Here is a 27,548-nt window from a genome sequence, read left to right as displayed (position 1 = left end):
CAGTATATCACTGATGCTCACATACTACGTGCACAATAAATTTGAAAAACAAAACATTCCTAGTTATTCCTATCCATGCAAAGGACGAAATACATAAACTATGAGGAACTGAGCTGTACAGGTGCTAAGGATCAACTCTTAAGATGTGACAGGCAGATGACATTGGGTAGCAGACCCCATTTAATTCAAAGACCTTGTAAATTTTGTCTGAAAGTGACATTTTCACAAACTTATGTCACAATACTCACATCTTTCTTACTCGGGAGGTTTAATGAATTCTACCAGTTTAACTAATTCTGGGGCACAGTCTTTTATGAAGTATACAGGGCACATTCCCTTTGGAAGGTTATGGTCATTCCCATAGGCTCCATGACTGAACAAATTTAATAGCAGAATGTCATGGCAAGAGTGTGTCTTCTTTAATTATTTCTCTGAAGATGACAAGGATGGACCACTCTTGTGCCTTCTGATTTCTGAAAGTGATGCTGAGGTATGAGACCCCGCTGTATCGACATCAACGCAGTGCTAACTGTTAATTATGATGCTACCAAGAAAAGAAAACCTCGCCATTACTTCCCGAGGGCTGGAGGTTGCTACAGACATCTTTGGACTGCTGTCACACAAATCCTTGGGTTTATTTGGGTTTATCTTTAGGAACAGGGGAACGCAAGAAGATGTAGTCACTGAAGCTGCAAACGTCAATGAGCTTCACCCAGCGAATTTCCATGAAACAACCGCTCCCCTTCTATTGACTTTCGTTTCCTCAAAGTATTATGAGAATAACAGATCCAGGAGAGACTGTTGAGCAGCAGCACTCTCTTGCTGGCGCTGTTAAGTACAAGGACATATTAAATGGGATAAAATAAGTAGTGCTCTTCGATCATCATTTTCGACGTGAAAGACTAAGTACTTACATTCACCGTCAGAAGTGTTATTTCCAAGGTGGCTATTAGACGTCTCAGCTCTTCAGCCACAGAATTTCCCCGAGAATCCCTCAGTATCTCAAGTTTCTAAAGTGAAAAGACATGTTCAGAAATCAGCCCCATGTCATCGTGGTTTACAAATGTGAACAGCAACATTTAAAAGCGAGTAAATTCGGTAAAAGACATGGTTTAATTATTCCAAAACAAGTATACAGCATGTACAACACGGAGATCGAAACACCCACCAAAGAGACACAGACATTGCCACCCCACAACCCTCTGCTGAATGTTCAATCATGAGGTATTAGCAATGAGGGTGGCTCAGGGGAAGGGTGCTTGCTTAGCATGTGTGAGACCCTGGGATCCTTCTCCCTGCACAGCAAGAAGAAAAGCAAATGAAACCGAATGAAAACGGAGAACATGAGGCATGAGCTCATTTACTGCCACTCACCCACTTCTTCTGGAGATGGAGTAGCTTGTCCTGTACTATGACCACTGAACACCACAAAATTAAAACTCATGGTTTCCACCCACACAGTCCCTTTAGTGCTGAGTGTAATCAAACATACTACATCTAAATGGTTTTGTTAAATACTGTGTGTGTGTGTGGGGAGAGATTATAGAATTCTGCGGGACCTCTTCCATAGGCTGGTGATGCAGAAAACACAGAAGCAGGAACAACACAAAGATCTTAATGTTGGAATGGGCAAGCAAGGTTCTGAGCCACCGGGCTGTCAAAAGCATGACATTTCAGCAGGAACAGATACTGGCAGTGCGTGCGTGCGTGCGTGCGTGCGTGCGTGCGTGCGTGCGTGCGTGCGTGCGTGTGTGCGAGCGTGTGTGTGTGTGTGTGTGTGTGTGTGTGTGTGTGGTGGGGGTGGCGGGGCTGTTGTAGAGGATAAGTATAAGAAAGCATGGGGTGAATTCTTATAACTAGATTGTTTGGATTGTCTTAATTACTCGGGATGAACAAAATTTTAACAGCAACTTGAACACAAGCCAGTTCACATCAAGTCTAGAATAAAAAAAAAATACAACCCAGAATGCTGAGTACTTAATTCTTCTGCAAATAGCTGTAAACCTGCAGATAGCATAGGTCAATGTGCCTAGGAAGAATTTACAAGGATGGGCCTATTACAGAGAGTGACTCGCAATTCACAATCTCTCTCTTACTTAAGTCTTCTACTTAACTTTTCCACTGTGTGCTGCATCTGGGAGCTGTCTTACAACTCTAATTGGCCATATAAAACCACGTTTCAGTCATGCAATGGTATAAAATCAAAGTGGGCTGAGGAAATAAAGCAAGAGCAAATGCGATATATTCTTGTCACTGCTCTGCTTAAAAATGGATTGTAGGAGCCGGGCGTGGTGGCGCACGCCTTTAATCCCAGCACTCGGGAGGCAGAGGCAGGCGGATCTTTGTGAGTTCGAGGCCAGCCTGGGCTACCAAGTGAGCTCCAGGAAAGGCGCAAAGCTACACAGAGAAACCCTGTCTCGAAAAAACCAAAAAAAAAAAAAAAAAAAAAAAAAAAAAAAAAAAAAATGGATTGTAGGGTCTGGGAAGAAGGCTCAGTGGGCAAAGAGCTTGCTCCACAAGTAGGAAAAGCCAAAGCCAACTTCGGCTCTCCAGCACACATATTAAAAGCCAAGCATGGTGACATGTTGACCTGGGGCATGGCAGGCCACAGTGGTGAGCAAGTTCCAGGTTCAGTGAGCGGTCCTGTCTCAAAAGGATACGCTGGAGAGTGACTGAAGATACCCACAGATGGCTTCTGGCCTCCACACATAGACCCACAGACAAGTACACGTGTGCGTACCTGTGTGCACATACCCACCCAATGGAAAACGTACTGTGAGACAAGAAGAGACGATCTGAAAAGCGTTAATGCCCTGTACAATATGAACAACTCTAGATGAGATCGCCAAGGCAGCACTTCCTGCTTGGAATGATGCTGCCAAACAGAAGTGAATCCTAAAAGCAAAAACTCATTTTGTACTTAGGTTTACATGGAACAGTGACACCATGAGGAAAATGCTGGAAGATGTTTATGGGTAACTTTCCAAAGAGCACGGAAAGAATGCCAGAGTATTCAATGCCCTATGTATAGGCTGCTTCCTCAGACTGTACAACAGACCTCCAAGTATTGTTCACACAGTGATTTAAAGCCTTCCATTCTCTTCTTCTGAAGAATCAGAGACTGATGAATAAATTTTCGTTGCTCGTTAAACATATTCTGCAAACAAAGACAATACAAGGTGTAAGAACAATTCAGGGGAAGAAAAACAGAAAGCTTACAGAATCATGACTCTGTATTGTATTTATGCAAAACATAGAGAATGAAATAACTGTAGTTTTTTTTTTAACCAACACAATGACCACTTTACATGAGTTATCTAATACTACAAAATAACCTTAATAATGATAAGTTTCCATTCACTTAATGGAAAGTGTTCCTACTTAACAGTATTCAAAACATCCCTGTTAGCTCCTGAAGACTTGAAAACCCACCCATCAGAGGCCTCCATAGCTGTCAAACTCTCTGTTTTTTATAGAAATTACCGTGAGATGTCCCCTGTGACCATCTGCCACTCCCCTACATAGGAACCCACTCCATTTTGTCCTTCCCAGTGAGAGTAGAGCCCACAGTGCCATGCTTAACATGGAAGGATTCTGTAAGACACTGTCCTGGACCGATCTAAGAATACATATCTAAAAGTGTTTAGATGTGATATTTTGGAACACTTCCGTGACATAGGCACTTTAAGTATCTTCTCCTTTCACTTCTAGGAATCTGAGGCACAGAGGTAGATTATTTTCCCGAGTTAGCGTTAACTAGCAAGTGACTGAACTGTGACTGCATTCCAGCTGGTGGGATTGCAGAGGCCATGCTCCTGACCACTGGACTGGACAGCATCTCCATCTCCCTCCGTATGTCGTGGATCATGATGGGCTCCCTCTCAGGATACAATCCCATACCTTCTCCTGTACTCTCCAGGCAGTGCCTTCTCATCCCCCCACCATGACTGCTCCTAACCCATCACTGACCTTGCTATGTCTTGGCAGGGAAAGGAACACGCCCGGGGGGTGAGGGGGGGTGTGTGGAGGGAGGAGACGGCCAGTCTCTCCTCATCACACCAACCACCATCCTTGTCTCCCTAAGCTCTTGTCCTGTCCCTTCCCTCCAGACTTGCTGCAGGAAGCCCTACTACTTCTGATGCTGACACAATGGATTCCTTCAAAGCTAAGGCTGATACTCACAGAGAGTTTTTCTGCCTGTTTCTTGACTTGATCTGCATCCATGGATAACTTCCTATTCAAATTCATAATCTGAAGAGAATAGTCTTGATAAAGTTTCTGCCTGTGAATGATAGCAATGAACAGAGTGATATTCCATCACAATGTGAAGAAAGTGCATTCGAAGCACGACTGACTTGCCCTCACTAACACTATCGGTGGAGGATGGGGAAATGGCATCTAAAATATTCTGGCAGAGAAAAGGAAGCCCATGTGGATTATTTCATCTTACACTGACAGTATTTGTTCCTCCCTGGCTGAGAGAGAAGTCACTTCAAATGCCTGAGCTCTAGAAAACTTATGGAGAATTATCATTAGTATTCTATTAATATTCCACAAGTATTCACCTTCCTGACACATACAGCTTCTCCTTTATTTCCTCTTTCTCGAGAACAGATCCAATGAGCATGCACATCCACTACCATCAGAGAATTCTGTGGAGGCCTACCCACTCTTCCTCACATTGTGCCAGTGAGGATTTTGGTACAGTTGCATAGTAAACACTGCTCCTGAAATCTATGCGACATAGAGGCATGTCTATGGAGGCATGAGATTTTCATTTATGTCACATGGAACAGATGATCGACTGACTGCAGGATGAATGCTTTGAGGTTTTCAAGCTCATCATGCCCAGCACATTCATGCGATGCATACACCGTCCTTACTGTTGCACTGATTCAACTGCATGTGTCAGAACGGTCATCGTAATTCATCCCTAGGAAATGCAGCTGACTTCGGTTATGATGTGAGGCTATAATAAGACTAAAGGAAGTCTATTGTATACAGAAAAACCAAGCCAAATACATTTTCCAACCGAGCTTCTGGCCAGTGGGGGGCCCGGCTATTCCTCAACCTCTTGCCATCATGCTTACTAACCAAATGTCAAAGGGTCTCGCGAGGATCAAAGCACCCAGAAGCAACAACCGTACCTTTGTTCGCACTGGATTTTTAGGACATCCTCAACTTTCTGCTCCATGGTTTCAAAAGACGCCATGATGATCGCTGTGAATCTTTCTCTGTTTCCCTGAAGAAAGTTCTTAATGGGCTCTGTATTGAAACACAATCTTCTAACAATTACTGTACAGTTCCCTCAACTTTAGTTTTCTACTTGGAAAGACACTTGTTATCAATAGATGGAAACAATCTGTCAATGATAAGATTATTTGCCTCCTTCCTTTCAGTCAAGAATTTGTGGTAATGACCTTGATGTGGAATTGGACAGCTGGGCTTCAGTGTCTATATATTACATACAAAACACAGTGGACCTTACAAAACTTACAAAAAGGGGTTCAAGTCAGTGTGTAATTTCTTTATGAGACGTCATTTATGAGGTATAAATTTAATCAGTGTACTCCAGTTCAAGATGTGCTCCAGTTCAAGGACACATTCAGAGGGACTGTTGGGTCGCTTTGTGCAAAACACAAAAGTAGTCCATTTACAAAGCTCTCCAAAGACTCAGAGATTATTGCACAGCGAGATGAAAATACTGTAATTATTGCAGCCACTGAAGTTTTTAGACAAATTTGACAAGGTAGACACCCTGAATAATTTAAAGGTGGGGAACCACATTGATTTGTAGAAAAGTGTGTGGTACTGGGGATGGAACCCAGCACCTTAAGCATACTAGGCAAGTGCTCTCCCACTCAGCTACATCCCTATAACCTGATTCCTGAATAGTTTCTAGATATGACTCTCCATCAGAAAACTCTACAGAGCTCCCAGCCAGTTGTCAAGTTTGCAATGCTTTTTTGTTTTGTTTTGTTTTGTTTTGTTTTGAACAGTTCATGTGACTAACATCTGACACAGCAATTTAAAGCAGGACTCAGTCTGATCATATAATGGTCACAGGCTACCAGTGCTGACTTCAGCTTTCCACTGCATGTGCTATTTTTTTTTTTTTTGCACATTAAACAGTGGGTATCTATTTAAGAGGGGTTGGCCCTCACCAACCTGCCCCCCACACACACACACAGAGAACCAGACTAGAATACAAACAAGTGAAGTAAAAATGTGATACTTAAAACAGACATATCACTTGTGTGAATCAAAACCTGGGCGACAGATAATTTCATAGTTTTCAAATATCTCACAGTGAATAAATAAAAGCATCCACACTGCCGGTGCCATGTTCTCCATATTGACAGTTAACATGAGGTAGAGAGTTGGCAATCTAATAAATACTATTTTGACACTGAGTGCTTGAGAACAAGGTAGTAAGCACACTTCTCTTGTCTGCCAAGTGACAACTCCCTCGCCTTGGACTTCTTTGGGCCAAACAGTTTTCTCAAATTCCTAATATCTCCTAGAACATACCTTCAAATTCTTCAAATAAATCCTGTATTTCCTTCCTGCAAAGAAATCGCATTTTTTACTTTAATGTATACAAAAGGCCGTTTTGTAGTGTGAGTGGAGGAAGTGGAGTGTGCCACACAGCCTACATACAATTCACATTTCAAGAGCAGGCACTGACTTTTCTAGATTTCTTTGTGTGCAGAGGAAGGGCATGTGTGCACCCATGCCAACCTCAGAGGTAGAAGTGTGGTGTCCTCCTCTCTCCATCTCCACCTTATTCCTGTCAGACAGATGCTATGACAGGACCTGTAGTCTGCTGGAGGCATGAGACTTTCATTTCTTACCACACTGAACATCTGATTGACTACGGGATGAATGCTTTGAGGCCTTTAAGCTCAATGCACCCAGTACATTCATGCGATGCATACACATTACAGGCTGCTGCATTTACTTACTTACTTATTTATTTAATCTCAGTTTATTTTGTTAGGCTGGCAGTCAGCAAGCATCCGCAATCCTCCTGCCTCTGCCACATCATACCCCTCAGTTCTGAGCTTAAAAAGTGTGTGTGGCCATGCATGGTTTTTTCTGTGGGTGCTACAGATCTGAACTCAGGTTCTTGTGTTTGTCCATCAACCACTCTTCCACTGAGCCCTTTCTCCAGCCAGACTTTTCTAAATTTATTTTATGAGTGGGTAAACAATGAAACGTATCACCTGGCCTGTTGCCCTTCTTTTCCAGAGGAAGTAATGTCCTCACTACTGACATCAATGACTCCTTTGTCCACTGTATTAAAAAGGAAGAGGAAAAATATTTTGAAACAAAGTGTGCTGTTCCCATCATCCCCCATGGAAAACAGCTTCATTTTGGGGTTTCTAGATCCCATAGCAATGGTTACACTTTCTCTCTCTCAGTCTGTCTCTCTGTCTGTCTCTCTGTCTGTCTGTCTCTCTGTCTCTGTCTCTCTCTCTCTTTCTCACACACACACACAAACACACACACACACACACATGCATGCACGCACGCACGCACGCACGCACGCACGCACGCACGCACGCACGCAAAACTCTTTGGGCTTGAGTCTGGGAACAGTTGGTGCAGGGGCCTGTACAGGTCTTCCAGAGAGTCACTGTGACCCATGTGTTCCCAGAGAGGCAGGCTGACTAGAAAGAACGGCCTTATGCGCCTTGCAGGTTTCCTGTGGAGTGGGAATTTAAGATAGGGCAACCTAAAGCCACAAACAAGCTTGAGCAACAGTTTTTAGCATCTGAAACCTCCCGCTGGTCCAGGAAAAATCCATGCACCTCATCCACTCAGCGCTCCATCTGCCAAGAGATTTTAGGATGTCCCCCGGGGTGGACACAGCCCTACAGGAGCCCATCTGTTTTTCACCTGGGGTGATTGCATCTGGGTTCTGGGTGTCATCTGATGTGAGATTTGGATCCAGCCTTGGGCGCATGGCAGCACTGTCAGTGGCTTTCCTTTCCCTGCTTGACATGGCTAGAGTCTTCTTGGGCTAGATAGGACTCCTAGAACTACAGACACCAGGAGGAATTACAAGACAGCAATGGGAACAGGGACTGGGACTCCACAGGGTGAGGCCAGGTGTCCTGGCACTTGTGCTGCAGCAAAGAGAGGGCAAGAGGATGTCACCAATGTTCTGTTCTGTCCCATTTCTCTACCAGAATGTGGAGCTCCCCAACGCACCACTTCTCAAGATCGTTACTCTCTGCTGCTTTCCCAACCCTTGGTCAGGAAAATCCTGGGCACTGCCGCTCCCCTGTAAAACAAGGCACCTAATGCTGGTGTCAGGTTGGGAATTCCAACTTGCTGAGGGCCTACTCAGTCACCAAGGCCATATCTCCCAGCTCGTACACTGTCCCACTCAGCCCTCCCAATCCCTGTAGCCCTCATGACCTCTCCCTAGCCTTGCCCTCTGGGGCCTTGTCCAGTCCCATTTGCAGGTGAACACCCCACAGGTTTGCCTTCGTCCTGCCTCTTTGTGACCCCACTGTCCTACCACATGAGCTATGTAAGGCTCCTCTCTGATCCCTGTCACAACTGGGGAGACTCGTAACAGAGTTCCCCAATAGCCAATCGTCCACCCAGGGTACTCTCCCACCCTGGGAGCCTCCTTCTCCTCAGAGAGTGGTCATATCTATCTAGGCCCCACCTCCCAATGCACATCTCTCTGACGGTCTAGAAAGGCATACATGCCCAGGATTAAGTGGCTTAAACTGGCACTTGTAGGATTTGTATGCAGAAGCTGCTGGTTGGTGAAGGGGCCCAGTCCTGCCCCACCCCCTTCAGAGAGGCATTTCTGTCCAGGCAAGGCCCATGGCCGCATGTAAGCGAGACCCAGATGTCCACTGAGGCCTCCAACTGGACACAAGGAGCAATACGTGGAAGGTCACTTCTTCTTCTTCTTCTTCTTCTTTTTCTTCTTCTACACCTCACTGTCACACCCGGCTCTCTTCAAACCCGAAACCCTCAGGACCCCTTCCTCCACTGCTCTCGGTGTTCTATTTCACTACCAGGTGAAAGTGAGTCTTGCAAACTTCACATCACACATAAACCTTGACCCTTCTGCCTCAAGCTCCCACTCTCCTCCCCAAAGGGCTGTGGATCCAGGCTGACCCCGGGATCACGACTGAGTCTGCTAATTACCCAGTCACTCACCTAGGTGACCACACTTCACCACCTTCCTCTGAGAGGCCCCATCTCCTGGAATGGATCTCTGACTAGCTGAAACACCATTACGTGGGCACCAAGGCTGCCTACAGGCACTCCCAAAGCTGTGAGGCCTGCCCATCAATCACCCATTCCTGACTTGGGTCCTGCTGTTGTGCACATGCTTGCACAAAGTGGCCAGGGTTCCTCCTCCCCTTCAGACTGCCCAGCCTGTCGAGGTATTGCCAGTGGACTACCCAGCCTGTCGAGGTATTGCCAGTGGAAGCATCACAGGCGGACCCAGTTGTCCAGTCTAGACCCAAAGGCGGCTAAAAAAAAAAAAAAAAAAAAAAAAACAACCAAAAAAACCGGCAGATGTGGAAAGTCCCCACTCCCTCTCTCAGCCCACTAACTCTGCCCTGCCCACTGTTCTAGGGCCCTGCTGCCCTCATCACCCCTTTTCATTATTGGCTTTGGTGCCTCTTCCAGCCCAAAGTGGAAGTGAGGCTCCCGAAGTCATCTCACTGGCTACCCTGGACCCTCTCATTCTGTGATCCCACTGTCCTACGTCAAGAGCTTTCACCTTTCCTGACGCCCCTAAACCACCCCTGGAGCCACACCACAGCACCCAAAAAAGCCCCAGAAAACAAACAAAAATCCCGTCACCCATTTACGTGCCTTGGCTCCACCGGACAGCCTCCTTCCACTCAGAGGTTGATCACGCTTAGTTTGGCCCCACCTCCCAATATAACGCTCTCTGATTGGCTGGCATAATAGCACTTGTGCATGCGCAGTGGGTACCAGCACTTTGCGCATGCGCCAAGGGGCCCAGCACGCCCCGCCCACTCATGCTTGCCTTCCCGTTGAGGGATGTCCCCTGGCTTCATTTCATTGGGCCAGAGCCACAGCCAGTTATGCCCATCTTCCTATGTGTCTTATCTCTGATTGGCTGGAACAGGAAGGCTCATGGTTGTGTGACAGAGGCCAGCAGTCCAATGGGTCACTCACGTGAGGCAATAGTATACGCATGCGCAAAGGGAGCTCAGGTGAAACTCGAGGGATGGGCAATGCTATTCGTCAAACAGACATGTACTGTACACTTGGGCACAGCAGTTGCACATGCGTGAGGGCTCCGCGTTACTTTTCTCTCTAAATGGCGCTCCTGTTGCTCCATGGCCCGTGGCTCTATCTCAGAGGTCTCAGGTGTTCAGTCTGGCCTTGAATAGTACACGGTGGGCAGATGTTGGATATCATGAGTCCCTCCTCTACCACACTGTCCGGCTCAGACATCCCAGGCCTTCTCTTTCTCAAACCTCTTCTCTGAGCTTCCAGAGGTGCCTAGTCCAGTCCGAGGCTAAAGCCAGACTCAGGCACATTGCATCACAGGCCCTCTTGCGCAAGCCTCCTTGTGATCCCCACACACCTAAGGGCTGTGGTTCAAGCATTACTCTTCCTAACTCACCTTACCAGAGGATGCCTTTTCACCCAGTTACTCACCTAGGTGACCCTGACCCAACCACACCATTGAGAGCTTCCTTCCCTTCAGAGAGCAGTCACAGCTAGTTAGTCCCAGCCTTTCCAACGTACATGTCTCTTTTTTTTTTGCTGGAAGGGCATGTGTGCTCACCTGCGAGGCAGGCCCGGCATGATCGAATGAGTGCAGTGGCTCATCCACGCGTGCATGCATACCTGATGGGTGGCCATTAGGCATGTCTCACGATACACACTCTCCTCCCCAAGGGCTGTGGATAAAGGCAGTCTCTGCCACTGCTGAAGCCTCACCTCGGAGTTCCTTAATAGTCAGTCACACACCTTCACCACCCCGATCCAACAGGGTACCCTCAGATACTTCTACTTCTAGAGTGATGAGGGGAGGGTCTCATCCAGTTAAAGGCCACCTCCCTGAGTATACAGTTAGGTCTGCTGAAATAGCACCCATGCGTGGGGCAGACCCTTCAGGTCTTGTATCAGTCTATCTTAGTTAGGGTTTCTATTGCTGTGATACAACACCATAACCAAGGCAACAACAGAGAAGAAAGAGTTTATTTGGGGCTTATGGTTCCAGAGGGTTAGGGTCCATATTGGCAGGGAAAGCAGGTGGCAGACATGGCAACTGCAGCCAGAAGTTGGAGCTGAGGACTCCCATCTCAAACTGCAAACAGGAAGTCAAGAGAAAACACTCCAAATAGAGTGAGTCTTTTGAAACCTCAAGGCCACCCCTAGTGACATACTTCCTTCCTTCAGCAAGGCCTCATCTCCTTAGCCTCTCCAAACAGCCACTGTTCAATTTCAGAGTGGAAAGAAACCAAAGTCTGACCTCAACAGATAAGCCTGACTGTGATTATCAGCAAAGCGAGGGGCTGCAACTTTCTGGAATGGAAGTTGTGCCAAGGGGAGGGATCTGGTCAGGGCGCTTATAGGAGTGGGCAGGGGTGGGCAAGGGGCTTGGATAAGAGGAACTTGATGGAGCTCTGTGGGGTACATGCAGATTAAGATGTTCTCGAGAAATTTATGATCTCCTCTTCCTGAGATTGTGTTCCCAAACAAGGCATTCTATCTTGAGAAACTACCTGCCGTAGCCTGGAGTTATGGATGTTATTGACCCATAGCAGTGGGGCAATGACAGCAAGACAGTCTCCAGAGACTTAATGCTTGTCTACAGCCAGGGCATTCTAGCATCCTTGGGACCAAGTATTCAAATGCCTGAGACTATGGGGCACATCTCCTACAAACCAGCACACAGGTGATGCTCTGGTGGAAATCCACCCCCCCCCCCAACTGCCACATGTAAAAAACAATGGAATTCCCCAGGGCTGAGATAGTTCCTCTGAACTGAACCCACCCCCAGAGAAACCCCAGGCCCTGAGGAGGTAGGGTAACTAAATTTCAACCCAGCAACCACACTTTACTGCCGTGTATGCGCTTCTGTACTTCCTGTCTGCTTGCCTCTGCTCTCCCACCTAATAAGAGGCTACTGAACTTGGCTGAGGCTGAGGGCCAATGCCATTATGGAGTGATCCTGGGGTGCTGTTTCCTCTCCTCAACTGAAAATGGCTTGGTGACTCAGCTTCTCAGAAACTTCCACAATAAAGCAGGCAAAAATGTTTGAGATTGACCTGTCGTTTGTGTATGTGCATGGTGGGCCCTGTAGGCACATGTCTGGTCCATCAGGCCTGCATGCATGGTGTGAGAGATTCACTCATTTCTCTTCTGACAAACAGATTAAATGGCTGTGTGTCTGCTTCCTCCTGTCCCCTCCTTCCACAGGGTCCCTTTTGTTATTCCTTTGTTAGATAAGCATGCTTTCAGGTAAGCTTTCTGGGATCCTTGGAATGCATATACACCCAATCCTGGCTAATTCTGCATTCTCCCTCTGTTCTCCATTTTTTGTTTCACATTTCTCAGTTAGGTAGGACCAGACTGGAAAGCTGAGCCTCAGCTAATGAGGAGCAGCCAACATGCTCCCTGAGTGAGGAGTAAAAAAAGCCAAGTAGGCCATGTGTTCTGCTACTCCCCGGCCTGCCATGCATTTCCGAGTTTTACAAAAAGAAATTGCTTGCCAAGTTACTTTCACGTTGCTCATCTGTTCCTTTATGAGAGACCAAGATCAGTCTAGTCCAACAGTGGGGCCCCAGCTGCTGTGATTATGCAATTCTGGCCTAGCCGGGCCTGCAAGGTGCCTGTGTGACGTGGCATGCATTCATTTTTGCATTAGGCAGGTCTCTCAGGCCAAGACCCCTTTAGATGGGCAATTTTTCTGAGGGCTGTGTCCTCAGGTTTACTGAGGCCTGCCAGGTACTTGATCACAATGCTTTCACGGTTCCTTGGCTGGGCAGGTAACTGAGAGATAGGAAGAATGTGGCTGGCCCTGGACCCCACACCTGATATGAGAACTGAGGTGGACAGCAGGAGAAATTGCCTCTGGCCTCTATCATCTACCATTCCAAGCCTGGTCCCTGACTCTTCTACATTTTCTTGCCCCAGTAAGCTGCAGATGCTGGCTGACTGAACATCCACACCATTGCAGCCTAGCACAGAGACACCTACCTACGTACAGTTACCCATCTAAGTGATCCTAGCATCACCTTAGTCCCCTCAGAGCCTCCTTTCTCCCCTTGGGGTGATCAATCATACCTAGTTAAGCTCCACCTGCCTGGATGTACATTTCTGATTACCTGGGAAAGTTCAACAGAGCAATCTTGGGGAGCTTGTGGGTGAGGCAGGCCCTGCAGGCATGCATTCCTGACATCGTCCCAGCATAAGCATGAGCATGAGTTGGCCCCAGCATGGGAGCCCATCAGATGTACTTGAGTGAGCAGGATCTAGAATAAGCATGGCTGAGCTTGTTCCAGCATGCCCACGTGGGAAGCTGGACCCAGAAGGCACACCTGAGTGAGGCCAGCCTAGTGAAGTACATGCATATGATGGCCCCAGGCATTCACACATGCCTGAGGCAGGCCTGTCAGGCCATGACCCCCTACCCCGAGATGGGCCTTCTTGCTAGAGTGTGTCCCATGCCTATAGCTTTAGCTGGGTGGGGCCAACCATGTCCTTTGTCTCAAAAGCTTTCACGATTTCTCAGTTTGGAAAGTGACCCACAGATAGGAATGATGGCACAAGCTCTGGGCACTTTGGGTGTCCAGCGGGAGTGATCTCTTCCAGTCTCCCTCATGTGCTCTTCCCAGCCTGTGCCCTACTTCTTTGAGATCTCCATTCTCCTCATGCAAGGACTGGGGTTCCAGGCTCACCAAGCTTCCTCACCACTACAGCTAACGCTGCCTGTGGGGGAACCAGCCTCCAAGGCAGCTCAGCGCTTGAAAGGAATCCACGGTGTCAAGGAAGATAGGACTTTTCTATTTAAGGAAAAAGGACACTCACACATTCTCTTGATGGTTTCATTTTTTTTATTCTCCTCATGTTGTTCTCATCCTTGCTGTTCTCTCTCATGCTGTACTACTCTCCTTGCTCCGTTGTTCCCTTTCCTTCCACTGCTTAAATACTCTAACGGAATCTCTCAGGCAATGCAAAGGTCATGAAAAGGGACATTCCATTTCTCAAGTAAATGATTATAGATAAAAACATGTCCCAGGCAGGGGGAAGCCAGTTCAAACTAACCCATGATTATGTAAGCATTTTGAACTAACACTCTGTAATTAGAAGTCATAAATTCTGAACTCTAAGTCTCGCGAGATGCCTGACTATCCAAGAAAACCCTCATCCCTCATTTGGGGCTACAAAGTCAAATTATTTTCTGTAGCCTTGACTTGTCAGAAATTGTCTTCACAAATTGAGGTCAGGAATGGGTGTAAGGAATTAGTCATTTGCCAGCTGGCAATAACTGGGCAGTTTTTGTATTTATGACCTAGACAGACAGCTCAGTTGTGTCCTTACAGATTGCTTTTCTGGGAATGTTTATCTTAAAAGCCATTAGCAAGGCATCTGGTCTAATCTAAAGCTATTTTGAGGCCAAAACAACCTAATGGTACACGGGAAACCTGTAAACCGCAATCCTCAGCATTAAGAGTAAAGGAATTTGAGCCAGCCAGGCTCCTGGACTAAAATGTTTTCCTAAATCATAAATCTGAGCTGTGATCTAAAGCAGCTTCTAGGGGGAAATTATGGGCCTAGACTACGTAGCAAATCCTTGTATTCAGTTTTATTCATAAAAACTAGACAGCTAAGGAAGGATCATCTTCTAGACAGTCCAGGGGTATGAATGCCCAGTAGATCGGGATGTTGTCATGAGATAAACACACTACAATACAGGTAGTGGGGGAGTCCCCACATCCAATATACACCATATCAGATACCAGAGAAAACATGTAGTAGCAAGCATGCAAAGGCACAGCAGAAGCAAAAGACAGTCTGGAGTCTGTATTCTCAAAAGCCTTGCTTAAATGAGATATACCCATCGGAGAGTTTTTCCTTCTGGTGGGCTGACACCTGAACTTCAATTGCCACCTGCCACCCTTTGACTCACCCACGGCCACTGGCCACCGACATACAGCCTCACCACAAGGAACCCAGATAATCAGTCACCTACGTAGGCAACCCTGCTCCACCACAATCCCCAGACAGACTCCTTCCCCTCAGAGGACAACCACACCTAGCTAGGCCTAAATAACTCTTCAGGTACAGAGCTCCCCTGATCAGCTGGAACAGCAGGGATGAACGAGTGCAGTGTGCCAGTCATCCATGAACATGTGAGGTGGACTCAGAGTGTCGTTTTTATGTAAATTTGTATCTTATCTAAAGACTCGGGAGTCCAAGGCTGGAGTGAAAACCTGCTAGCTCAGAGAGATTGAGGAGCAGCTACTTCACCTTCCTCCTTAGCCAGCATCTCAGAAAGAGAGAGCTTTTCCGCCCTTCCAAGCCAAAGGAACCACCAAACTCTCCTTCCCGCCCTTCTACTTCTTGTGCCTTCCTCTACCTATCTTCCTGACTCCCTCTTTACTCTCTATGGCTACATCCTGTCAATCAGCCACTGGCTCTGCCTCCTGACCTCGGGTTTTTATTTCATTAACACAATCTCCAGGCTCATGGTGTGATCAAATATTCCACAATGTCTCCCCCTTTTGGTATAAATAACAAAAGAAAGTTTTTTTTAAACTCTAACACAGTAAAACTATATACAATAAGAACAATTATCAGGGAAGAATTACATTCACAATGTCCAGCTCATTTGTATTTGCTGAATTTGGTAACATGGAAAACTGAAAAACTGTAACTATTTAGACTTCACTCCCATCAGAGACCGAAGAAGGATAAAATATTACCTGAGCAAACAGGAAGTGCAGAACAAGCAACTTCTAAAACTATAGGAATGACAGAGACAGCTGGCTGCCTGGGCAGTCCAGTCAGTCACCCAAGGTTCCTCTGCAACATTGGAAAATCCAGCTTTGACCTACAGGCACAGAATAGCCAACAGACATTTCTGTGAAGCAGAAATTTTCAAGGACTGGTCTACCTTGTCTTGGCAAAGAATGGCAGTTGACTTCCTTTGTGTCCTGCTTGTCCACTTTGGACAGCATACTGTCAGCAGTTGAGGAACGGGCAGTTTCTTACCCAGCAGCTAGCTATGCCACATTTGAAGCAAACTCCATATGGAGGTTCTGCAATGCCCATCATCTTTGTTGAAGTAGATTGGTGCTGCCAGGAGCACACGTCTCACCATCGTGAAAAGCCCTATGGTATTAAAACATCTTAAGTGCCATATTCTGTAGATCTCTGAAGCGTTTGAAGACCATCTACCTATCTTAAAATACACGAGGCAAAAATAAAACTTATTTCTGTCTACATCTAAACCCTTACTACAAGTTTGATTGTTATCTTAATTATCCATTTGTAATACTAGCCTTCAAGGACTAGAACTTTGTATTACAATTTTAAATGAGGTGCATGGGTATAATACCATACAGTATGTTGTAACACAAATAACTTTAAATTTGTATCAATATACAAAAATCCAAACCAATGTAAAATATTTGAGACTAGTAGTTGCTTTTTAGTTTAAAAGTAGATTCAATAGTCTACCTTTTATACCATCATTCCTATACCACTCCCCCTTTTTAGAAAAGAGAGGAAGATAGAGGAAAGAAAAAAAAGAAAGAAAGAAGTCCCTTAATTTAACCTCCTTTGTTTACTTTCCTCCCTAACCATGACCAATAACAACTTGCAACCTACCACCCTAAAAAAATGACAAATATCCATAAACCTCTAGATGACTCAAAACCACCCACCCCACATCTTGGGAATATGGGCATCATGTTCTTTAAATTACTTCCTGCTGTCTGGGGGTGATGGCATCTTTAGGGGACCATGAGAAAACCGGGATAATGATCAAGTAAGTCCTGGGAGAGCTAGCTCTATCATTTTCTGTCCAGTCTCTGTGTGGTGGGAAAGTGCGGGGCTTATCTTAAGTCCTGGCTGGAGTAGTTTTATGAGGCTGGACCATCTTAGCTAACCACTTTGAAGCTGTCCTGACCAATTTGTAGTCCCAAGCTGATCTTGGGGTGGTGTTTGCCAGCTTCGTGGCATTATTACAATCTAGGCGTAGTCATCATTGCAGGGGCCCAACATCTTCTTGGAGACCTCAAAGGTCACACTGTTAGGAATGGTCATGGTTCACTGCAGAAAACTTAAACATTTTAAATGCCATGTGCAGCAGATCTCTGAGAGGTTAAAAGACCACAATCTATTAAGTATATCCAGGCTACACTAACATAGTTCCTAGTTACCTGCTTCAGACTCAAACCCCAAATCACATGTAGGAAGTTTATTTCTAGAATTAGTTACTACTCTATATGACCATTAATATCACAACAGAATGTTTCTATATGCATAATAATCTCATAGATTTTGAGATAATATTCATGCCTTAAGAACAGTTTTAAAGATTCAAATGGGAACCAAAGGATGATGAGATTAGGGGCAACAGAATAGTCCCCTAATTTTAGCTTTTTTTTTTTTGGTCCCATACAAGGTGGCTATTCTGACATGAGACAGAGATTATGGATTTTCCTTTAACAAACATGCTTGAGTTTACAGAACAAGAGAGCCATGCTCCAACTCCAAAGCCAGCTTTAATTTTTAATTGAATTGGGACCACAAAAAGACCATTTGTCATTTACGTCTATAGAGAGCAGGAAAAATAAGCATTTGGGAAGATTTATAAAATTCTACCCTGTTGGAGGTGGGCTATAACATCATAACAATTTAACTCTTTTCCTTGGGACATTTTTCTTGTGATGATTTATCCTTATTCTTTAGATGTCTCACTTGTTCAGTGGTCTCCTGATTCTTAAGTTGGATGCTTTTATTCTACCAGAAACATATAAAAAAAAAAAACCTGCCTCAACCCTGACTTTGGGGAGTTTCTTTTTTGGCAGGTTATAACTTTGTTAAGGGCAAAAAGTTTTTGGCAACAGAAGAAGTATTATCTTTTAATTTTAAAAAATTGAAAATTTGAAACTAAAGAGACCTTACTACATGTGGACAAATATGTCCATATTTCTCATCCTTTTTCATATATCAATCTTTAATTGTATTTATTTTTAGATCACAAAGGACATTCATTTTTAATTTTAACCTGTCTTTCTAGTAACCCTGTAGAGGGTTTTCATAATAATAAGTAAATATGTTATATGATTTCTCTACTATGCAAATCTTCCATTTAGGAACTATATCTGAATTTTGTCCTTAGGAGGTGGGATGAAAGGCATGTGCCACCACCAGCTTGTTCAGTATAACTCTAGAATTTAGAATACAACTTAACTTATAAAGATCCATCTGTCTCTGTTGGGATTAAAGGTAAGGGCTATCACTGCCCTGATCAAATATTTTATCTCAGCTCCAAATCACTCCAACTCTTAAATAGTGAGAAAACAAGCTTTAACTGTAGTAACCCTTTGAATTTACTTAAAACATTTTAAATCTCTTAACTGGGTTTTAATACCAAACAACAAAAATACCCTTCCTGTTTAAGAAGAAAAATCAAAAGCTGATGTCCAAGATGGCATGGACCACATGGCAATCTACAGTCTAACATTCTGGCATGGAATTAAAACATGTGGTTTAAGAAAACCCATTTTTTTTTTCATTTTGTGCCAGCAAGGCAAATGTGCCTTTGGCAAATTACCATTCAAAAATATTATTATATTTTATTTTTTCACACCTGATCAAATGAAAGGCATTTGTTAGTCTTTATAAGATCAGGAGTTCTCTCCTGTCAAATCTAATCTTTATTAATCTTGATGGTATCCATAGCTTTTCTTCTGCCATGGAAACAAAAGCAAAACCTCTTCCCCAATATAATAACACATATCCTGGTCTCCATTCTGAGGTCAACACATCTTTAAAATATACAGGCTGAGTTAATCAGCACTTTTTTTCTACTATCCAATGCATTTGCAGCTGTCGATCCTTTCTCATTAGCATTTAGAAAATTTAAAGTTAATAAGGCACAATATAATCTATCTCTGGAAGGGGAGATGTCTTTATTATCCTTTTCTGTTTATTAAGCATATCTTTTTAAAGTGCAATCAGATCCTTCTATAACTGCTTGCCCTGTAGGACTGTGTGGTATACCTGTGACATGCTTTATGTTGTAGGATGCCAAAAACAAAACAAAAAGAAAAAAAAAACCAAAACTGTTTCATTTTACTAGAGACATATGCTGGAGATTGTCACTCTTAATTTGTATGTGTATTCCCATAATGGCGATACCTTATAATAAATGTGTATTTACAGAGTCAGCCTTTTTGGAACTTAAAGCAGTTGCCCATTGTAATCCTGAATATGTAACTGTGATATGGTGCACATACTTTAATTTTCCAAATTCTGCAAAATGAAACACATCCATTTGCCAAATTTCATTTCTTTGAGTACCTTTTGGGTTAATTGCTGCAGGTTATTTAGATTATGGTTATACAAAGAACAAGTATGACCTTTCCTTATAATTTTGTGGGTTTGTTGCCAAGTGATGGAAAAATCTTTCTTCAAACCTTTGCTATTATCATGATGTCTCTTATGAAATTCTGAGGCATTCTGGTACATTTCCTACCAATAGCTGATCAATTTCATCATTGCATTGTGCTGAGGGCCTGGTAGACCCAATATAGGATCTGATATGTGTTGTATACAACGAGTGATTTCTATTTTTGACTATTTGTTGTAATTGAATAAATAACAAAGTTAATTCTGAATCATCTGGAATAAGTTCAGTGATTTCAATATATAAAACAACTCTTTCTGCATATTGAGAGTCCATAAGTATATTAAGAGTTCTGGAAAATCTAATAAAACCACGAGAATAGCATATAAGTCTGATTTTTTAACAGAATCATAAGGGCATTGAGCAAATTTACTTATTTTTCCTGACTTATAATCTGCCTTTCCTGATTTATTTGCATCAGAATAGAATGTAGGGGCTCTAGAAATTGGTGTCCCCTTCACTATATGAGGGAGAATCCGATTAGTTCTTTCTATAAACTGAAGTCTCTTGCTTTGGGGATGTTTGTTGCTAATCTCTCCCAAGAAATTATGGCAAGCTCTTTGCCTGTGTTCATTTTCTGCCTACAATGAGACAATCTCAACATCAGTAAAAGGAAACTACCATTTCTGCAGGGTCTATTCCTTGCTAATTGACAAAGTTTCATTTTTCTTTCAAAATCAATTTAGAAATATTTTTCTACATAGGTCTTTAGTTTTTTATTCTGTGTGCTAAAAATATCCATTCTAAGATACTATCTCCTCTCTGCATAAGAATTCCTGAAGGAGAATGAGCAGAAGGTAAAATGACTAGAATACAATCAAGCTCTGGATCCAAGTGATCCATATGTACAACCTGGAATTTCTTTTCTACCAGAGCCAATTCTCTCTCTCTCTCAGCCTCAGCTGATAGGTTTTTTTTTTTTTGGACTAACTTGTACTTTTCGTGGTTGAATTTTCTGTAAACCTATCTTATATACTAGACAATTAATAGAATCTCTTCTTTGTATTTTTTCAGGAGCAATTTTTAATACCCAACATGGCAAAATTCTCTTTATTTGGTCAAACATAGAGTCAGCCAGTAAGACATCATCTATATAATGGTAATTATAGATTGAGGGAAACTGTTTACAAATCATTTATATCAGCTGTTGTACAAAATATTGACACAAAGTGGGGCTGTTTAACATTCCTTGTGGCAAGACCCTCCAATAGTACCTTTTAACAGGTTGAGAATTATTTCAAGTGGGCACCGTGAAAGCAAATTGTTCTCTATCCTGTTCTTGTGAAGGTATAGTTTAAAACAATCAGTCTTTTCAATCAATCACTATAATAGGCCATCCCTTTGGTAATGCAGAAGGCAATGGAATAACAGGCTGAAAAGAGCCCACTGGTGGGATCACCTTATATTTACAGCTCTCAGATCTGTTACCACTCTCCATTACCCAGATGTCTTTTAATGGAAAATTAAGGCAAATTCTGAGGACTGGTCAATTCATCAATATGTTGAGCATTTACCTGCTCCTGTACCAGCTATTCTTGTGCCTGTAATTTGTTTCTGATGTCAGAGGCCATTGTTCTACCCACACAGGTTTGTCAGTTAACCATTTTAAAGCTCCTCCTTCACAACCAGCATTATGCACATCATGGGTGCTTCCTCCACCACAAAGAGTCAACTAACTATACTTACTCTTGCCTGCATTTCCTGACCCGCTGAGTGCTCTTCATCCCACAGCCAACCAATCCTGGCTCCAGGTCTCTCCCATGAGAGTTCTAACCTTGAAATCAGCCTTTAAAAGCTTTCATTGGCCTGTATGGCATGACCATTCTTGGCCTTCACCTCATATGACATTTGGTGGCCATCAGCAGTGTTGTCTGTCTCCTTTTGTGGATCACTTTCCTGTCTAGTCTTAGACTTTCTCTGCATAGCTTCTTATGTGTATGTTTGCTAGCTCCCCCTCCTTCAACGAGCCTGCTCATGAAATCAATTCCATGGCCTAGCTTTTCCCAGGACCCCTTGAGGTGAGTACTGCCATTTCATGCATGCCATCAGAGTTCCTCACAGTGTGCTTCCTGGAGCAGCTTGTGTGAGGAGCACGAGAAGATGGCAAAATAAGAACATCTAGGCAAATCTCGAGGCCTGAGCAAGTCTGTCTGTGACTAGTGGGCATGGGATGTGCTCCTGGGAGGGAGGGTGTTTCCAGGATGGGCTAATGCCCACTAATTACAGAACCTGTCACCTAGTGGCTATCAGAACTTCCAGGATGACATTATCAATAGCAGCTCAACATCTCCATCTGGTGGTCCCAAACACCTGTTGTCTCTTTTTCTAATGACAGACAGTACTTGCAGTCTAAGGCGGGTATTGATATCATAAAAGGCAAGGGAAAATTAAGGAAGAAAAGTTATGAATGAGTGTCAGCTCCATGGATGCTCAAGACTGAATCCCATCACTTTATGGCTTATGAAGTGGCAAAGGACAGCTGTTCTGTACTAAAGTATTTTGGGGATGTAATCAAATGGCCACTGTACTGGCTAATTTTATGGCCACTCGACACAAGCCAGAGCCAAAGATTGCTGCTGTAGGCAAGCCTACAGGGCTTTTTCTTAATTAGTGATTGATGTGGGAGTTCCCAGACCACTGTGGGTGACAGGTCCCCCCCCCACGTGCATGGTGGTCCTGGTTGCTCTAAGAAAGCAGGCTGAGCAACACAGTAAGCAGCACTCCTCCATGGCCACTGCATCAGCTCCTGCCTCAGTTCCTTCCCTGATTTGAGTTCCTGCCCCAACTGACTTCCATGATTGACTTAGGTAAGCGAAAGAACCCCCTTTCTCCTCAAGTTGCTTTTATTCGTGGTGTTTCATCACAGCAATAGAAATGCTGACTAAGTCAGGTACCTTTCATTTTTCACCCAAGGACAAGAAAACTCAGGACTAACTCTTTCCTTTGGTCTGGGCCACCTGAGGTTGGGCTCTGCTTTTCTCTCCAATGCAAGTGATCTGTCCTCACATGGTCTATGCTATGAAAGATAAAGGCAACATTTAGGAAGAATGGGAAATTTACAAAAAACGTGATTCTATATTATGCTTTAACATGACAGGTTTGTCTCTGTGTGGTATATGCATGTGTTTGTGCACATATGTGGATGTGTATACCTGTGGGTGCTCACACAGGAGCCAGAAGTTGATGCTGGGCGTCTTGCTCTATCAGTCTCCACCTTCTGTTTCTGATACAGAATCAATGACAACCTGAAGTTCCCAGAGTGACAAGGGTGTTTGGCCAACAAGTCCCTGGAATCTTCCTCTTTCCACCTCTGAGCACTGGGCTTCCAGGCATATGGCACTAATCCTGTTTTAGTTGTTTGTTTTGTTTGTTTGTTTATGTGTGTACTGACCTCCCAAATCCAGGTGTCCATGCTTGCCTTTCAAGCACTTTAACCACTGAGCCCATCATCTCTGCAGCTACTAACACAAAATGGTGAAGAACACATTTAATGTCTTCTCATTGAACAGACTTTAAAACCACATTTACAAAATTTGAGAAACCCACTTCTACACAAATACCCTGCACAATTACCTCACTCCTAATCATCTAATGGCAAAGTTTCCTACTTTGCAGCGTTAGGTATGGGTATGGGTATAAGGTTTTTCATAAAGACGTGACAAGCCACTCATCGCTCCCCCAGATCTGATGGACTTTCTCTTCCTATAAGGGAGTATGTTGACATGTTTTTAATATCTGCCTGTCCTTTAATGAACACCATGGCTCTGGGACTGGGTTGTTCTGAACCCTCAACCCCTGAAAGCACACACACACACACACACACACACACACACACACACACACTGCTTGCAAATTGTCAGCACAAGGATCTTGAAGTGCCTCCTCTCGGGATATAATCCCAAATGTTCTACCCCACCCTCCAGTCAGTACCTGCTCTGCCTACTGCCTCCAGCAACATGCCAGCACCTAAACCATGACCTTCACATCTCTCCCCGGAACAGAAGCAATCCAGAGAGAACGGCCACTTATGCCATCCTGCTTGGCCCTCTAAGTTCATACCATCTACCTTCCCTCCTGAACCACTGCATAAAGCCCTGCCACTTCAGACTCTGACACAATGGATTCTTCAGAAGCTAAGCCTAATGCTAAGAGAGTTTTTCTGTCTGTCTCTTGATATATGTTTTAGTTAGGTTTTATTGCTTCAAAGAGACACCATGACCATGGCAACTCTTATAAAGGAGAAAGCATTTAATTGGAGCTGTCTTACCGTTTCAGAGGTTCAGTCCATTATCATCATGGCAGGGGGCATGGTGGCATGCAGGCAGACACCATGCTGAGGGGGAGCTGAGAGTTCTACAGGCAGCAGGAAGAGAGTGACACCAGGCCTGGCTTGAGCATTTGAAACCGACAAACCAGGGATACACTTTCTCCAACAGGGCCATACCTACTCCAACAAGGCCACTCCCATTAATGCCACTCCCTAAGCATTCAAATATATGAGCCTATGACGGCCCATCTTATTCAAACCACCACAATCTGCATCCATCGTTAACTTCATATTCAAAATCATAATCTGAATAGTCTAAAGTTTCTGCCCGTGAATGATAGCAATGAACACTGTGGTATTCCATCACAATATGAATAAAATGCTTTCAAAGCACAACAGACTTGCCTCTCTGCTAACACTATCGATGGAAGATGGGGAAATGGCAATTAAAATATTCTAAGGGGAAATAGAAAATGGAAGTAGACTATGTAGTCTTAACAGTATTTCTTCCTCCCATGCTGGGAGACAAGTCACTTCACAGATCTTACCTCTGCACAATTCAGGATGAATCATTGTCTGTTAAATTAAGTTTTGGGGTTTTTTGTTTTTTTGTTTGTTTTTGTTTGTTTGACAATTTCTGACATGTTCTGATTACTCTCATCCAACCTGCTTTTATCTCCCTCTATCTTCTGTCAGCCCTGAAGCCCCCTAAAAATTCCATTCCCACTTTCATGACCTTTTGTGCTCTGACCCACTGAGTTTTCTTTTCTTGCATGTGTATGCAGTAGTATATTTATGCATACATGTCTGGTGTGCATGCAGAGGCTAGAGCAGGACATCACATGGCTTTCTCCACAGCTTTGCCACTTACTGCCTTGAAAGGTCTTTCAAATGAAGCAAAAGCTAGATGTTTTGTTTAGGCTGCCTGGCCACTGCCCAATTGGGATTCAACTGTCTCCCACTCTGGAATTACAGGCACATGCAGCCATGTCTGTATTTCTACATGGGTGCTGGGGCTTTGAACTCAGGACCTCATACTCACAGAGCAAGTACTCTTAACCACTGAGATATTCCACCGAAGCCCTGACTGAGTTTAATCAGGCCCGTCCATGGGATCATGAGTTGGGGAGTATCCATTTGGAGTCCGTGGGGCTCGCCAACAGATATGTAACTCAAGGTGATGACTCTGCTCATTTTATAAATATTCCACAAGTGTTTGTGTTCCTGCCAAGAAGAGATTTCTCTTTGTTTTCTCTTTCTGAAGAATACATTCAATGAGGATGATATATATACACTACCATCAGAGAATTAAGTAGACGATATTTTGTTGTTCTCTACTTTGTCCCACCAATGATATCAGTACACAAGAATAGTGAACCCTATCCAGTAAATTCATACATTATCATCAGTGTAAGATGGACTTTTTTTTCCTATCACACTGAACACAGCTGTCTATTACAAGACCAATGCCTTGAGACATTTAAATTTAACACAGCCAGAACATTACTCGGTTGCAAGCGCATTTTATTCTGCTTAACAAAATCCAACTGTAATTTGGCACCTACATAAAAAGTCAAATTCATTCACCGTTAGGAAACACAGCTCAATTTAGTTACCCTATGAGGAGACATTACCAAAAGAAATACATTGCATAGAAAAATCAAGCAAACAGAACACCGAAGAATGTTTTTAATCACCATCTCATTTTTGTACTTCTCATTTAAAATCTTAATACCATTTAGAAGCAGTAATGCGCCATCTAAGGTGGTCCTGTCTTTGAGGTTGAAATGGCCAGTGGAAACTGAAAGCCCACTTTCCATTTAGTCACTTCTCCTTGAAGTCTGCCTGAGGAGACAGGGCTGGGTTTTCCTAGCTGCTCCTTCATTCTGCCTCCTCTAATATGCTGTTTCCACCTAAGTTTGTGGAGCCACTAGCACCAGCTCATCCTGACATGGGAAGGGAAGAACTCACCACCCCCATGAACGGGGACCTCTAGGGAAATAAAGGAGCCTGATGGAGGGGGAGAGATGGGAAGGAAAGTAAAGGTACAAACAAGCGTGAGTGAGCATGATCACAGCTTATCACAGTGAAATTCAATAATTGGTATATTTTATACGATTATTTTTGAAAGAGGTTTTTTAAAGAGGAAAGGAATGAGAAAAGGAAGATAAAGAAAAAAAACCTCAACAATAAACTCTGGTTTGAAACAAAATATACAGTTCAGCCAGGGATGTAGTTCAGTGGTACAATGGCAACGTAGCTATTCTGACACTCTGGGTTGATTCTTCAGCACTTCAGGAAAAGGGAGAAACACGAGTGAGTAACAGTTCCAAAAGGCCGGAGTAAGTCAAATTTTAAAATCTCGTTGGAAAGCCCCAAGAACAGAATAGGAGAAGGGACATCAGAGCTTGTACACAAGTTCTTTGGAATATTACATTCAGACAGCAATAAAGGGAAACAAACAAATATGGAGGGCAGTGACAGGATCCCTGGAATACTAATAGGATCAAATGTCTCTCCATGGCAAACCAACCCACAGGAGAGCTGCTTGTTGAGGACGGAAAACGTACTCAATGAAAGGGTGACCGAGGGCTGGAGGTACAGGTTTGCAGTAGAGTGATTCTCTAGAATGAGCAAGACTATGGATACAGAAGAAAAAACACCTGGCACATTGAAATCATAGCTGACAGTATCTGAAATCTTGGCAACTACATGCATAACTTTGTGTAAGTCAGTGTTCTCCAGGTAGAGTCAATAGAAAAATGTATGCACGCGCGCACACACACACACACACACACACACACACACACACACACACACCACATGCAAGTACATGGGGTGGGTGGAATTCATTGAATGTCTTACCCAATTGGGGGTTGGGTTGTCTAAAAATGACTTTGTGCATGCTGGAGAGTGGGATAATTCAGTATCAACTAAATGGACAAGCTGAAAGCCTCAACTCAAGGAGGACAAATGATGCAGCCCCAATCCAGGCCTGGGAGCTCCCTGGAGCATAGCTGCTGTGCATCTTCATTGGACAGCTGGAGGCTCTGGAATCTGGTGGCCATGGGCAATGGTGACAGTGCTACATGCACTAGCTCAGGAAGGATGGAGCTAGGCTGCCCTGGCAGGCTGTCTCTTATTTTTCTTTAATTCTGCCTGGGCTCCCAGACTACTGTATGGAGTATCCACATGCAGGATTACTGTGAATCAGTCTTCTCTGAAAATGATGCTGTAACAGGCACACCAGAAGTGAGCTTCCCTAATCTCACTCCAGGCATCTTGTCAATCCAGCCCAGTTGACAACCTAGACTAACCAAGACACATGGCCTTCTAGTTAGAGGAGACATGTACAAGCTCAAGTAAGTATCCTGGGTGGCCATCAACACATGACAGCATGAAGAAAATGCTATATTATATACAGCATATATTATATAATACATACCTTCCATGGCACATTCACATGAGGGACAAGAAAAGGAAAGCCTGTTCTCCACAGGCAAATGAATGTAACAGGGCATTACTTAACAGTAAGAGAAATACACCAAGTGTCACATATTCTCTTTTATTTCATACATGAAAACTGGAAAAAAAAATCAAACCCATGGA

At 43.9% G+C, this 27,548-nt stretch overlaps 2 protein-coding genes across 5 annotated transcripts in view; one reads left to right on the top strand and one right to left on the bottom strand.

The window, feature by feature from the left end:
• LOC143270914 (40-kDa huntingtin-associated protein) overlaps nt 1–26,763 on the top strand; it is a 44,805-nt gene extending 18,042 nt beyond the window's left edge. For 2 of the 4 annotated variants that reach the window (XR_013048129.1, XR_013048126.1), the window contains one exon: nt 3,712–26,763. The gene's annotated coding sequence lies outside the window, so the exon portion shown is untranslated. The remainder of the gene's footprint in view (nt 1–3,711) is intronic. The other 2 variants (XR_013048128.1, XR_013048127.1) reach the window with 2 other exon arrangements.
• LOC102917241 (X-linked lymphocyte-regulated protein 3A-like) lies at nt 158–8,041 on the bottom strand. The gene is made up of 8 exons (XM_076562252.1): nt 7,903–8,041; nt 7,227–7,296; nt 6,532–6,566; nt 5,148–5,265; nt 4,183–4,282; nt 3,059–3,157; nt 915–1,010; nt 158–828 (listed from the first exon to the last, which is right to left on the bottom strand). Exons 1-8 carry the CDS (start codon nt 8,006–8,008, stop codon nt 772–774), a joined length of 681 nt encoding a protein of 226 aa, XP_076418367.1. The 5' UTR covers nt 8,009–8,041; the 3' UTR covers nt 158–771.
• Nucleotides 26,764–27,548: the final 785 nt, after the last annotated feature.

Source organism: Peromyscus maniculatus, chromosome X (genome assembly GCF_049852395.1).
Source record: "Peromyscus maniculatus bairdii isolate BWxNUB_F1_BW_parent chromosome X, HU_Pman_BW_mat_3.1, whole genome shotgun sequence".
NCBI classification, from domain to species: Eukaryota; Metazoa; Chordata; class Mammalia; order Rodentia; family Cricetidae; genus Peromyscus; species Peromyscus maniculatus.
This window is presented reverse-complemented; position numbering and strand designations above follow the sequence as displayed.

Coding starts and splice junctions, on each gene's coding strand:
- LOC102917241 (XM_076562252.1), bottom strand. CDS start 8,008: ATGTCAAGCAGGGAAAGGAAAGCCACTGACAGTGCTGCCATGCGCCCA. Junction 4,283..5,147: donor AAAATCCAGTGCGAACAAAG/GTACGGTTGTTG, acceptor TATCATTCACAG/GCAGAAACTTTATCAAGACT. Junction 829..914: donor TAACACTTCTGACGGTGAAT/GTAAGTACTTAG, acceptor TGTACTTAACAG/CGCCAGCAAGAGAGTGCTGC.